Source organism: Lycium ferocissimum, unplaced genomic scaffold (genome assembly GCF_029784015.1).
Source record: "Lycium ferocissimum isolate CSIRO_LF1 unplaced genomic scaffold, AGI_CSIRO_Lferr_CH_V1 ctg2330, whole genome shotgun sequence".
Lineage (NCBI taxonomy): Eukaryota > Viridiplantae > Streptophyta > Magnoliopsida > Solanales > Solanaceae > Lycium > Lycium ferocissimum.
In genome coordinates this window covers 58,497-73,442 of record NW_026720884.1, presented here as the reverse complement: position 1 = coordinate 73,442, position 14,946 = coordinate 58,497, and the positions used below count along the sequence as shown (strand labels likewise).

Sequence of the window (14,946 nt, the reverse complement as noted above, 5' to 3'; positions counted from 1 at the left end):
AGCAAAAATTGCTTAATAATATTTTTTTAAAGAAGTTAAATATACAAAAGTTAACTCATATTAAATTCTCAACCTAAAAATCTCACAAAGTTAATAGTTTTTTCTAATTATTTGTTCTAATTTCACAATCTTTTCTCTTTGTTGATTACAGAATAACAAAAACATTTTAGACCTTTGTGCAAAGTTCAAACTACAAAGCAAAGAATTTTGTCCAGTTCTCATTATGCTTCCATGCTTGCACTTTCCTTCTTTATGCTTTATTTTCTACAAGATCTTTTTAGCATTTTTCAATATATCTTTTTCAAGGTAGTCTTTAGTTCTAGAATTTCTTTTGGTATTGCTTTAGTTTAGATAATATTTTGAAGACTCTATTATGGCTATTTGTATTGTAATGAGTATTAATTTGTTATCTAGTTTTAGGCTTTAAAACAATAACTTTATATTATGGTCATTTTTATCTTTGAATTATTAGAATGGAATATCATATTTACAACTCTAAATATGGTTCATCATAGTCATGTTATTGGTGTAATACATCTTTACATCGTTCACTTTTTCAAAAAAATTTTTTTTCAATGGTTCGTGCACATGTTAGCATGTTAATAATAGATATATACATTTTCCTACTAATTTTATTATTATTTTTTTGATTTTTAAAAATAATTTTAATGTATTTTTTATTTATATGTTTATCTTTTTAATTTGTAAAATATTAAAAATTAAATACCCCTGAGCTTACTCCTCGCCGAGGCATATGTAAAACATCTCGCCTCACGCCCACGTCTTTTTAAACACTACGCCCTAATAAATTGCACATTTATCACCTAGACTTCCTAAGTTAACTTTAGAAAAAAACATAGCCTATTATATTACCCAGAGAATATAAACAGAACAAGAAGTTTTTAGCTCATAAAAGAAATACCAGCTATTATTCATAAGAACTACGTTTACCTGCTAGAGACATAATAGCTGCTCAACAATGACATATTTTACCATACCTGAATCAACTAGGTAGCTTTCTCACTGTACAGGTCACTATTTACTGATCCAGCTTCTACCAAATGGTGAAAGGAGAGAATCCTCCCTGTATAGACACCTTGGCTAACCTTATAGATGAATCTTGTTAAGCCACACATCCATATTTATACATGTTCCAAGCCAACTTTGCATACCATAAATAAAATACTTGTTTTATGTAGTCGAGAAATCCCCGAAGGCACACATTCCATATTTATGTTTCACGCTACACTTGGTGTGCCATTAATCGAGAGATTCCTGAGGTCAATGGCTCATGGTTCAACATGGTTCAAAACTCGGTAGATAATGGCTTCAACATTCCAACCTTCTCCATTTTAAAACGAGATATATGTGGTATGGCTATAATAGTACCACTAAACAACATTCCAACCTTCTCCATTTTAAAATGAAGTTTCACTCTCTTGAGAGAGTGGTAGGCTTTTTTTTTTTTCTTAAAATCCTTAAAAATTTGAAAATAAATCTAGTCTGACCTGCAAAATTTTATAAAAATTCCTACACCTGTATATATGTTTTAAAAAAATAATAGTTTTTAACCCATTTTTCCATAAAAAAAAAAATCCAAAGCAATTTTTTTTTAAATCCTTTTTTTAAAAGAAAATTCAGGCCCATTAATGAAATAAAATCAAATTTTCAAATTAAAAAAAAACGGGTTTTAACAAATGAAAATTTAGAATTTTTAAAAAATTGACTAAGTTAAAAAAAAAAGCAAATAAATACACATGTGGCAAGGAGAGTGTATGTCACTCGGCACTGTTTCAGTGGCCGAGTTTGAGGGCTCAGGAGTTCAGGACACAGAGTGCCTATGGTTTCGGATTTTTAACCATATCTGTTCCCATTAATCTATGCATAAGTAGAAGTAAGAATTAATTTCCCCAATTACACATCTCATCTTTTTAACAATCTCATAGTCATGTGTACCTCACTTCCACAGCACCAGCAGCAGAACTGCTAAAATTTGGCCACAAAAAGCAGATCACTTTCTCAAGAAGTAGCTTATCATCACCATCCTCCAACTCATTACTATGTTTCAAGTTACGAATGCATCTTCCAGCTTCAGAAAATATCAGAGGCAACGCCACAGTTCATGGTGTATGAATCTCATGCAAGACCTTGGAAGCTTCCAAATCCTCTGTTAACTTTGTGACTAAGATGCATCATACTTGGTTTATGCAATTGGAGAATGAAGATCAATTTAGATATATTAAACCTTTTTCCTCTTGGATAGCTTTAAAGTCATTTCCATGCAGAAAATACGGATGAAAAAGCAGCATCTTCATGTGCTGAATGAATTTTAAGAATATGAACTCATTTCCACCTCACACAGGAGGGTGGTGAAAGAATTGCTACGGATTTCATGTCCTATTTTCAGTAAACAAGCAACAAAATTAGCTGTTCAAGCTTTATCAATTGCCAGCTATTGAAGTGAAAGATCACCAGCAGGAATGGATCTCTTTACAAGCTTTTCCCAAGACTCGTTGTTTTCCGTAATAACCTTAAGTGCATAATCCTGTGATTGCAAATGAATTACATAATTAGCAGGGTCATGCAAAGCCAAGCAGCACAGCTTGTCTAACAGTAAAAATATTTCTAATCTTATCCTTTCAGTTCTTTGGGGGTCCTGGGAGGGTTGGGAGAAGAAATGTTTAAAAAGTACTAATTACCAGTTTCTTCTTTTTTTCTCATAAGTTGGAAACTACTAAAATACTAAATATCAGTATCCTTGACACATTCATGTCATTATGTGCTAAATAATTACCTCAACATAAAAGCACATCCAAGATATTATAGTTATATATTAAATCACTGCAGGACTGCCATGGAAAGAGTTTATCTTCATATGTAATAACTCAAAGGCGATTCCAGATGTGGATGTCAACAAAATGCTTCTAAGCACCAACAATAACCATTGAAAAAAAATTCAAGATTGGTTTCCAATGCATAAAGGCTCAAGATACTACTCCCTCCATCCAAATAACAGTCACTTTAGCTCAAAACAATTGTCACTTTAGAAATTCAAGACTAAAGTTGAAAATTGTTTCCAACTAGACCCTTAATATTAAAGAAGTGGTTCTTTTTCATACTTCGCAAATCTCAAAAGCCAGTTAATAGTCAAGTATTGAAATGGTGACAACCATTGGAGAGCTAACACCATTCCCACTATATGCAATCATTATTTCTTCAATATTGAACTCTAAATCTCATATAAAGTCGCTTCTAGTAAAAATCTAACACAATATATACTCAAGTATTTAAGAGAAAAAAATCAATCTACTTTTACTCTCTTGTCCCATTTAATTGTTGCTTTGGCTCTTTTCACACCCATTAAGAAAACAATAAATACAAGGTATAGTTTACTAAGTTACCACTTTTTAATAAAAGTAGATTGATGTTTTCCTCTTAAATACTTGAATATATTTTGTCGAAGATCTTTAATAGAACAGACTATTTACATGAAATAAAGAGTTGAATATTGAAGAAATAATGATTGCATATAATGTGAACAGTATTAACTTTCCAATGGTTGTCATCATTCCAATCTTTAACTATTAAATATTTTTCGAGAATTGAGCAGTATTAAAAAGAACTACTCCCTCTGTTTCAATTTATATGAACCTAAATTCACTTTTTTGAAATGAGTTACAGCCACACAAATATTCAAGACTTATTTTGAACCACAAGTTTCAAAAGTCTTCAAAATTTCAACTATCATTTAGCTCTTTCAACTATCATTTGGCTCTTTCACACTCATAAAGAAAACAATAAATACAAGGTACAGTTTAAAAGTTACCCCTATTTAATACTCCCTCCTTCCCAAATTAACAGTCAATCTAGATTGAAAAAATTGTCCCAACTTAGGAATTCAAGACTAAGATGGCAATGTTTTTACATATTCCCTTAATTTTGAAGTAGTAGTCTCTTTTATACGGCTCAATTCTCAAAAAGCATTTAATAGTCAAATATTAGAATGTTGACAACCATTGGAGAGTTAATACCGTTCATAATATATGCAATCATTATTTCTTCAATATTCAACTCTTTATCTCAAACAAAATAGTCTTTTTAGTAAAGCTCCTCGACTTATTAAGAGGAATATATCAATCAACATTTATTAAATAGGGGTAAATCAGTAAATTAAACCTTGTATTTATTGTTTTCGTTAAAATAGGACGAGGTGAGTAAAAGTAGATTGATTTTTTCTCTCTTAAAAGCTTGGGTATATTTTGAAGATCTTTACTAGAATAGACAACATGAGATAAAGAGTTGAATATGAAAGAAATAATGATTACATATAGCACGAATGGCGTTAGCTCTCTAATGGTTGTCACTATTCCAATATTTGACTATTAAATGTTCTTTTTTTCTTCTTCTTCTTTTTTTTTTTTTGGAGAATTGAGCAGTACTAAAAAGAACTACCTCTATAATATAGTTGGAAACAATTGCCAACTTTAGTCTTGAATACCTAAAGTGATAATTATTTCGGGACACTTTTTGTGAGATAAAGTGGTTGTCAATTTGGGATGGAGGGAGTATTTCTTCAATATTAAAGGTGTAGTTGAAAACAATTGCCAACTTTACTCTTGAATTCCTCAAGTGACTATTATTTTGGGACAACTTTTTGAGCTAAAGTGACTGTTAATTTTGGACGGAGGGAGTATATAAATAAGGGTAACTTATACTTTGTATTTGTTTCCTTAATGGGCGTGAAAAGAGTTAAAGCAACAATTAAAGGGGGGTGGAGGTAGTAATAGATAAACGGAAACGAGCATCTTCAACAAATACTTAAACAAATATGTCCAATAGTTTCCCAGTATGAAGCAATCAACAAAATAATGTCCTGCAAAGAATAAAGATACCTTGTTAACTGGCTTGTTCCCAAGTCCAAACTTGTTAGCAGGCTTCCCGTCAGGGATCTTATAGTCTCTAAACCAGTCCCTGATAGCTGTCAGAGTGCCCTGAAATATTAACAGAATTACTTTGACAAATTAAGAAAATTTAGTGAAGAACTCACATAGTATATAATCAGAGTAAGAAAAGCACCAAAAGGTGTGGCCTAGTCAATGAAATGAGTTAAGAACCATGAGGTTTTAAGTTCAAATCCCAGCAGACGCAAAAACACTAGATGATTTTTTGCCATCTATCCAAGCCTTGGTTGACAGTATTACCCAGTACCTATGCTGGTGAGACCGTGAGAGGTAGCAAGTACCCCGTGGAATTAATCAAGGTGCGGGCAAGTTGGCCCAGACACCACGGTTATAAAAATATGTATATAATCAGTAAGAATGTATTGAATTAGCTCATTAATAGCTATCTTAGTCATGACTTGACATAACCATTTTGAAACACGGCAGTAATAGCTGATAAATGCTATAGCAGCATTTGCTTTCTGAAAGCCATTGAAGTATTACTTGAACACAGTATTGAACAGGTTTTGCCTCTTATTACACAGTCCTTTTCTTTTTAAAAGCCATTGAAGTATTACTTGAACACAGTATTGAACAGGTTTTGCCTCTTATTACAGTCACATTCAAGAGCATTTACTCGCTCCATTGAGAGAGCAAAGAAGATAGAATCAAGGAACCTCACTCAGCAGCTAAGGTGGGGTTCCTCTCAGTACTAGTGTCCCTAGGATCCATTGCAACCTTTTAGTACCTTCTTTGACGAACCAGAAGTATTTCATTGTTACCAGACTAAAATAGAGTAAAAAAACGATGTACAATACATGAATGTGGCGCAAAGCCAGTTACTGTCCAATCTGCCTAACTATCTATACAGCATCAAACCTTAGCAGAGAACCTCCAAAGATTCATACCGCGTAAACTGATTTGCCAGTAAGAATCTAACCTAGTTGCAGATATAGATGCACTAGACATTTGAAGGAATGCATTCCAGTAGAGGTCATCAAAATGGTTGTGAAACAATATCAGAGAAGTTCAGGATGTGGTACATGTATAGAACTAGGATAGACTACAACAACAACAACATACCCAGTGAGTCCCACAATGTGGGGTCTTGGGAGGGCAATGTTATTAAAAGCAAAAAGCGCAAAAAAGCTCTAAGGTCAGCTGGGGCTTTAAGCGCAAAGTGCAAATAAAGCATCTACTTTGATGAAAAAATGCACAATGGTGAAAAAACACAAATATATATATGTTTAGTCCAAGACTAATAATAATAAGCATTAACAACAAATATCTGGACAAAGAAATTGTAAAAACATAGCGCTAAAGTGAAATATCAATTATCTAGTGTCACCTCTTCAAGAGAGGCTCATTGTCAAGGAAAACTATGTCTTTGAGCCTTGATGATGACACTGAAGCGCAAATAAAGTGAGGCGAAGCGCTCAACATGTTTTGAGCCTCGCTTCAGGGCTTAAGTGTGCTTTAAGCGCACCTTTGACAACACTGGGGGAGGGTAGATTGTATGCAGACCTTACCCCTACCTTAGGTAGGGAGGCTGTTTCCGGAAGACCCTCGGCTCAAGAAAAAGCATAGGAAAGGTTAGATACGGGTAAACAATTCAAAGCAATTATGAAAATGAAAACAACGAAAGTGAATAAGCAGAACTAGGATAGACTGATATATATATATATAACTAGGCTTTTACGTACATGCAATGTGAATGGATCATCAAAAGCAATGGGGAAGCGTTTCCGTGCTTGCATGTTTGTTATAGAGTTTGGGAACTAACATCAAGCCTTGAGGATCTTCTTATGGAATAGGTTCACGAACCAAAAGTTTTAGCTTTCCGCGTAGATATACGGAATGGGTACTTGGCATGCCTGTATTTTTCTCTTATTCATTGTACTAGTAATTAGGAGGCTATAGCGTATAATGGCCAAGAAATAATATAGAGCAAAAGTTGTAGTCAATCTTCATACTTCTCCAGTTGTTTGTACAAATTCAAATGATGTAACCACATAAGGGATTGGTGATTGCAACTTAGACGAACTAGTCCACCTTCCAGCAATGATTCAGTTGGGAGCATGAGCCGTATGGTTGAGGTTTGCAACCAAGGGTTAGAGATTTGCTAGAGGATTAATCTACCAGCAGTTATAATAGGAGTTTTGCCTAAAGAACTATGACCATGTACTTGCTTTAAACTCTTGCTCCAATAATGTAAGCAGCCACTTCTGAAAAAATGCAAGGTCACTCTTTTTATGCATAAAAGTTCATTCTTTCTATTTTTGCTATTGCTGTTCCTAGGCAATGATCACTGGAAAACTTTTCAGAACTTCTTCTCAATGGATCCTATTAAAGAATTAAATTACTGATAAATTAACCAAACCAGAGAACACCATAACACATCTTGGCATAAGCATATAAAGTCGAAAATCCTTAGAGAGAAATATCTTTGACATGGCACATATAAACAGCACCAAAAACAGAGTTCCAGACGATGATAATATAGTGTTGTCGAATCATCAGCAGTGAGAGAGAAAAGGAGATCGAAAAACATAAGGGCCTTTTTGCACTCAAAGCATACCGGAAAATGTTTCTCCACATCATCGATATTATTGACAAGTGAAGCTCGGGGATCATCTAGGGAAATAGCAACTAGTTTCCAGTCAAGTTCTCCTTCATCAATCATTGCCAAAGCAGCTAAAGGTTTGACCTTCAAGACCTGGCCAATTTTAGCACGGCTTTCCCCAATCTCGACAACATCAACTACAGACAAATCAGTCATCAAGAAAGTTAACCAGCTACACCATCCTCTAAATTCATTTTTTCCTTTTTGATGGATGATTAGAAGAAAGCTCATTTAACAATTTAGGAGCGCTGGAAACATACCAGGGTCATTATCCCCAAATGCTCCCTCAACTTCAGCATTTGCCAATGAAGGGTCTTCCCAGGTTTGAGGAAGCAATCCATAGTTCCAGAGAATATTATATCTGAGAATGGTACAAGACATGCATCACAACAAACAAAAAACAACACGACATCATGAAATTAGTAATTTCACACAACTTTCACAACAGAATATGAGCTAAAAAGCTGCACCAGACTAAAACCTATTTGTCCACTCCTCAGCAGTTAACTCATGTAGGCCACACATTTGTTATCCTTTCAACCTTCTTTTCCAACATAAAGACAACTGATGGGCCAAATAAATAATTCCACAGGACACAACGATCCTACTAAAAGTAAGTGGGGAAACAGTGACATAGAATAGTCTTACGGATAGTATCTAAGTTTCCCCTTCTTTGTGTCTTGTTTAATTGGTGTGTACAGCTCATCCGTAGCAACTTCCATCTTTGCACTTGATTCTTTGGGAATTTCAGCAATGAAATTGAAAACACCATCACCTAAATGAAGTGGTATATCATGCCAAGGGGATACCTGCAGATTATATCTACATGATGTGACTGCAGAGGAATTTCTTTGTCAAAATCTATGTTTATACATGTTAAGAAAAAACTACTAAAGGTTGACAATGAAGTATGAACTAAAATGTAAGAGATATATAGTAGCGAAAAACATGCCCTTCATAAGAGATATATAGTAGCGAAAAACATGCCCTTCATTCTTGTTGTCTTTATACCAATCACTATCTTCTCTATTTTGATTGGAAATTATTAGTAACAATCCTCTCTAAGGATCTTCTTCTCATAGACAACTTGCAAACGCCTCGGGCGACATTATACATGAACATTGAGTTAAGAACAATATGAAGCTTGGTGTTGGGCATTGATTGATCTAGGAATTTAAGCCAGTGGCAAAGAGTGTGTATACACACACACACTATGTATATATAGAATTGGAACATAAGGAAGTGGGGCCCGCCAGCAACCATTGCCAACCATGTAAGTCCACTCATTGCAACAAGATACAGCTTTTGGATTAATCATGTAAACTTAAATGTATATCCTGGAAAATGTCCAATATTTGGTTGGGTATAAATAGTAGGTGGCATAGAGTGAGGATAGGATATGACAACAATATGTCGCAATTATGTCAAATTGTTGTTGACATAAGTGATACAGGTGAAAATAATAAATTTATAAAGAAAATGGCTTTCACCCATAAGAAAACATTAGTGCTGGTAGGTTAACTTCTTTTGGTAGGGTGTATAAGAATATAGTACTGAATAGGGTTTATTAGTAATGTTGGGAATAGTTATGCTGTTATTATTTTTTATCAACGGTTTGGTTTGCTGTATTATATAACATGAATTTTTCAATAGCACTGAACAGGGTATGAATAGTACTGATATTGGTTCATGATTTACTAGGTATGAATAGTACTGATATTGGTAATGCCATGATTTACTATGTATAAGAGAAGTACTGAATAGGGTGCATAACTAAAACAAGTATTAATTATACACAAGTTGGAAACACTGCCAAATAAAGAATTAAATAATACTAAAGCTATATCAGTACTCCCTTCGTCCCAATTTATATGTCTTACTTTTCTTTTTGATTCGTTGCAAAAAGAATGCATTCTATATTTTGTAAATTGACACTTCAAACACCATACATAGCAAGTTTAAAACCACAAAATTCAAAGGATATTTTAGTACATTACACATTAGAATCACTAGATTGAAAAGTCTGCTTATATTTCTTCAATTCCGGAACCAGTCAAACTAAGACACTGAAATTGGGACGGAGGGAATATTATTTTCTCTAATACCTCCTGCCAAACGATAGCGTCTTCGAGTTGAAGAATACAAAATGCATCACATTGCAATAGAGTAACCCATTAGACATCCACTATCAAACAAACATTTGATAGAAGGGAGGGAAGTGATAGTAATAACCTTTTTGCCGTAATGATCAACAAAAAAGACACGATAATCCAATGTTTCAGGCAGTCCTTGTTCTTTGATTTGAATCTGAGGATTGTAAATAGCACTACAACTAAAAACTCGCTTCTTGTGTAGTGCGGCAGGTCCGTTGCGGAAGCAAATGTTGAAATTGTTGGGTTTTCGAAGAAGAGGAGATTTGGTTATGAGTGAAGCGGTTTTTATAGTGTTGTTGGCTGATGATATTAGTCACTCTTGCAGCCGCCATTGTCAGTTGAAGACAAGTAAGAACTGAAAAGGCAATGTCAGTGCTGATGTTATTATCACTTATTTAACTGGAAACCACTGGCTAATTTGGTCAGACTTGGACACACTGTTTGATTTCTGAATGTCCGATCTCTTAATTTTATACCTTCTCAAAGGCACTTTGAATAATTGCTTTAAACCCTATTACCTACTGCTTTCATTCCAAATGAATGAATTTTTAAAAATTCAAGCATTCCGGTCGCAATGTAACTGTCTTAGTAGGCGTTTGGCCGCAGAAACCAAAATAAAAAATTCACATTTTTTTTTTTTAATTTTGAAGTTGGAGTTGGAGTTGTATTTGGCCATAGTTTTTACAAATAATATTTTGGTGTTGAAATATACTTTTTCAATAAGGTTTTAGTTGTGACAAAAGTGAAAAACAAGATTTTGCTTGTTTTTCAAATTCCAAATACAACTTCAAGCTGTATTTGGAATTTTCATTGCCAAATACTGATTTTTGAAAAAAGTGAAAAAAATCAGAAAAAAGTGAATAATTCTTATGGCCAAACAGGTCCTTAGTTTAACTAGGTACGAAGTCATGAAATAAATAAAAACTTTTGAGTCTTGTGGTCTTAAATTAAAGATGAGTATAGTACTTTAAATCTTGTGATCTTAAATTAAAGATGTGTATAGTAGTACTTTAAATCTTGTGGTTTTAAACTTGCCACATAGAATGTTGGAATTACAAAACTTACTAAATATAGAAAGATACACTATTTTTCGTACATACTAAAAAAGTAAGATATTTAAATTAAGACAGAGGAAGTAATTTTTTCCAAAAATTACCCTTCTATTTAATAGGTCTTCCAACAATCCCAACATTGACTATCTCTTATTTTACTTTTTTAAAAGGGATAAGGCACCGTTACCCCCTGAACTATATCCGAATTTGCTACGACACACCTTACCTTTCCCAGGATTCTATTACCCCCCTAAACTTATTTAAAACGGAATAATTACCCCCCTAAACGCTGATGCCCACTCTCATATGGGAGAGTGACATACACTCTCCTTGCCACATGTGTATTTATTTGTTTTCTTCTTTTTTTTTTTAATTTTTTTGAACTTACGTGTCAATTTTTTTTTAAAATAAAAATAAAAAACTGAATTTTCATTAAAAAAAATGAGTTTTAAAACCCGTCTTTTTTTTTTTTAATTTGAAAATTTGATTTTTTTAAACCCATTTAAAAAAAAAAAAACCTAAAAACATGGATTAAAACACTGAATTTTCTTTTAAAAAAAGGATTTTTAAAACCCTTTTTAAAAAAAAAAATTGAAAATTTGTGTTTTTTTTTAAAACCCGTTTTGAAAAAGAAAAAAAAAACTGAAAAATGATTTTTTTTTTAAATATGGAAAAACGGATTTGTTAAAAATATGGAAAACTTGATTATTTTTTTAAAATATCTTAAAACATCTTGATTTTCATGATTTCATTTTCTTAGGACACTTTTATTTTTCAAATAAAATCCGGAAAAGTGTTTTTCTTGCCAAAATGTGAAAAAAAACTGAATTTTTATAAAATTGTGAAAAAATTAATTATTTTCTTAACATGTGGAAAACCCGTTTTTAAAAACTAAATGTGGAAGACTAGATTTATTTTCAAATTTTTAAGAAAATGCAGATTTTTAAGGAAAAAAATTAAGTTTTAAAAAAAACACATTTCTCATTCTTTCTTTGAGAGAGTGAAACACTTCTCTTATACACGCATTTGGGGGTAATTATTCGTTTTAAATAAGTTTAGGGGTAATAGGGGCGGGGAAAGGTAAGGTGTGTCGTAGCAAATTCGGGTATAGTTCAGGGGGGTAATGGTGCCTTATTCCTTTTTAAAATATTAGAAGAAGTAAAAGGTTAATATTGACACATTTCGCTTTAATTAAGGTATGTATTTAATTTTATTAGAGTGTGTGTCACATTTTAAAAATTCATTTATTTTGAAATGAAGAGAGTATTGACCAAGCTTATGTTGTACTTTATCGATTTAATTGAGTTGTATAAATTGCGCAAAGTATACACGTACAAAATTGATAATGTAATCTTGACCGAGAGAAGACCAACATCAGAGTTCAGCAAAAATTAATGGTTTAAGGGCAATATTTGAATTTTTTTTCCCCACAAACATATACTGTATTCCCCGACATTGGATAAAAGGACTAGGTGCTATGCCATAAATTTGGACCTCCCATGTTAGTTTAGTGGTATTTATAGGAATTTGTCACACAATAGGTGTTCAATTATTCCGTTACTAGAGGTGCTTAGCCCGTTTTTGTCCTTTGTTTCACTAAATTGGAAAAGCATATTAAACATTGTATATTTAATCTTCACTACTTAAAAATTAATATAAAAAACATAAAAGTTACTATTAATTCGTTATCTATTAATCTTACAGAAAAAAAAATGTTCTTAGAAGTATGTATGCATCTCTAATTAATTTATAAATCTTAAATTATAATCTCTATATATAATCCTAAATTTTAAATACATTAATTATTAAAAATCCAATAAAATATCCTACTGATTGAGATTTACCTATAATGTCTTTCTTTAAGAGTAAAAGTTTTAGATGCTTATCATTTAAGGTTTTTACCTCGTAATTTAGTGTCTAAGATGTGTATTAAGATTTGACCTTACGGTCTGAGATTTGTAATTTTAAGTTTAAATCTTGCATATTGAAATGTAGAACTTCAATTGAGATACCGAAAGTTACTATAACGTGTTCCATCTGTTTTAACTTTTAATAGGCTTAATTTTTTTATTTTTTTATTTTTCTTTGTAAAAGCTTACATGCTTTTTTATTTTAAAGAACCGAAGAAGTCAATCTAGATTGATAACATAATTCGTATTTCAAAAGGGGGCAGCTGGGACCCATTGCTGTAAAGGAAAACAAAGAGAACAGAGGCCTAAATTGGGAAAGACAAAAGGGGCCCACACGTTCAGAAAGTAGTTAAATAATAATGGACTGGTCTATTTGTCTAAAAGAGCAAAAGTACACGCACAAAGCTGTAAAATACAATACCCTTAAAGCATAAATATAATGAATAACCGAAAAAACCCTTGGTCAGAAGCAGGCATGTCGACGGACAGCTGCCTGCTTCTAGACTCTTAGGGGTCGTTTGGTAGAAGGTATAAGCTGGGATATCCCAGCACTAATTTTTATACCATGTTTAGTATAAGGTATAAATTTATCCAGGATAAATTTATACCTCGTACCAAACATGGTACAAAAATTGCGCGACATCCGGCTTATACCTTCTTATCCCACTTATGCCGAGATTATTTATAGACAATTTGGCAAATAACTCTCGAGTTTGAAGAAATCTAAGGACAGTACGCAAATGATCCGCATGTTCGGCCTCGGACTTGGAATACACCAAGATATCGTCGATGAATACAATCACAAATGAATCTAGGAAGGGCCTGAACACATTGCTCATCAAATCCATAAATACTGTCGGTGCATTAGTTAGCCCAATGATATTACCGAAACTCAAAATGACCGTATCTTGTTACGAAGGGCATCTTGGGGATATCTTTCTCCTTAACTCTCGACATTGATACCGGATCTCAAATCTATCTTTGAAAACCATTTGGCACCTTGTAATTGATCAAATAAGTCATCAATCCTCGGAAGAGGATATTTATTCTTAATAGTCACCTTATTCGGTTGTCGATAGTCGATGTGCATTCACAGGAGCCATGCTTTCGGACAAACAACACGGTGCTCCCAGGGGAAGAACTAAGCCTAATAAAGCCTTTCTCAAGCAAGTCCTTCAATTGCTCCTTCCAACTCTTTCAACTCGCCATGAGCCATTCTATGAGGTGGAATAGATATGGGCTTGGTGTACGAAAACACATCATAGAAAAATCAATCTCTCTTCCTGGGAGGAAAGGCACGAAGCTCTTGGGGAATACATCCGGAAACTCGTTTACCACGAGCGGCGAAGGGATTGGCGGCTCGGCTTCCACGTCTTGAACCCGAACTAGATGATAAATGCAACCCTTTGTGATCATTTCCTTGCCTTTAGATAGAAATAAACCTACCTTTTAGTGTATGCAAGATGTTCTTTCCATTCTAGGCTTGGTTCTCTGAACCCAAAATGAACCATTTTCATTCTACAATCAACATTGGCATATAAAGAACCCAACCAATCCATACCCGCTGATGACATCAAAGTCCACCATTTTTAACTCATGCAAATAAACCATAGTACGATGGTCATAAATCACAACTATGCGGTGTACATACTCGACTAGCTATTACGGCGACTACAAACCAGTGCGGACACCTCAAAAGGTTTGATCGACTTCGGTTTGACTAACCGACCCGCAATATATGGAGTAACATATGACAATGTGGAGCCGGGTCTATCGAAGCATATACGTCGAGAAAATATCGATAACATACATCGGGAGAAGACTCGAGATCTTGGCGTCCGGCCAAGCATAAATACGGTGCGAGGACCGCTAGAGCCCCAGGGGACTCTCCCTCCGCCTCTGCCATGGTAAATAGGTGCGTGTGAACACAACCCCATGGGCATATAAATGATGAAGACCCGGTTACCGACCGAAGGGTGGGTACTACCTCTGCCCACCAACCAGGGGAAATCACGCATAATATGGCTGGCCGACCACATGCATAGCAAACCTGCGAGCCTAGTCGACGCGGCCCCCAATGTAACTTCCCACACTGGGAACATCATGGCATGGGTAGCCTCGCCTGACCCGAATCACCCCTGAACTAAGAATTGGAAAAACTTTGACTCGGCCCGGAATGAGTAGATCTATCAAATCTCTGGCCTGAAAACCGTGGAGGCGCACTAATCATAGAATGGCCTGAATGCCTAGAAAACTGCTGTCTGTGCC

The 14,946-nt window shown here is 34.2% G+C and overlaps 1 protein-coding gene across 1 annotated transcript; it reads right to left on the bottom strand.

The window, feature by feature from the left end:
• Positions 1–2,211: 2,211 nt before the first annotated feature.
• Positions 2,212–10,026, bottom strand: LOC132043356 (soluble inorganic pyrophosphatase 6, chloroplastic-like; the record flags this gene model as incomplete). Its single annotated transcript, XM_059433862.1, has 6 exons — positions 2,212–2,545; positions 4,893–4,991; positions 7,519–7,700; positions 7,824–7,924; positions 8,212–8,372; positions 9,796–10,026. Coding segments are annotated over 6 exons (867 nt in total), but the record flags the coding sequence as incomplete, so codon positions are not given.
• Positions 10,027–14,946: the final 4,920 nt, after the last annotated feature.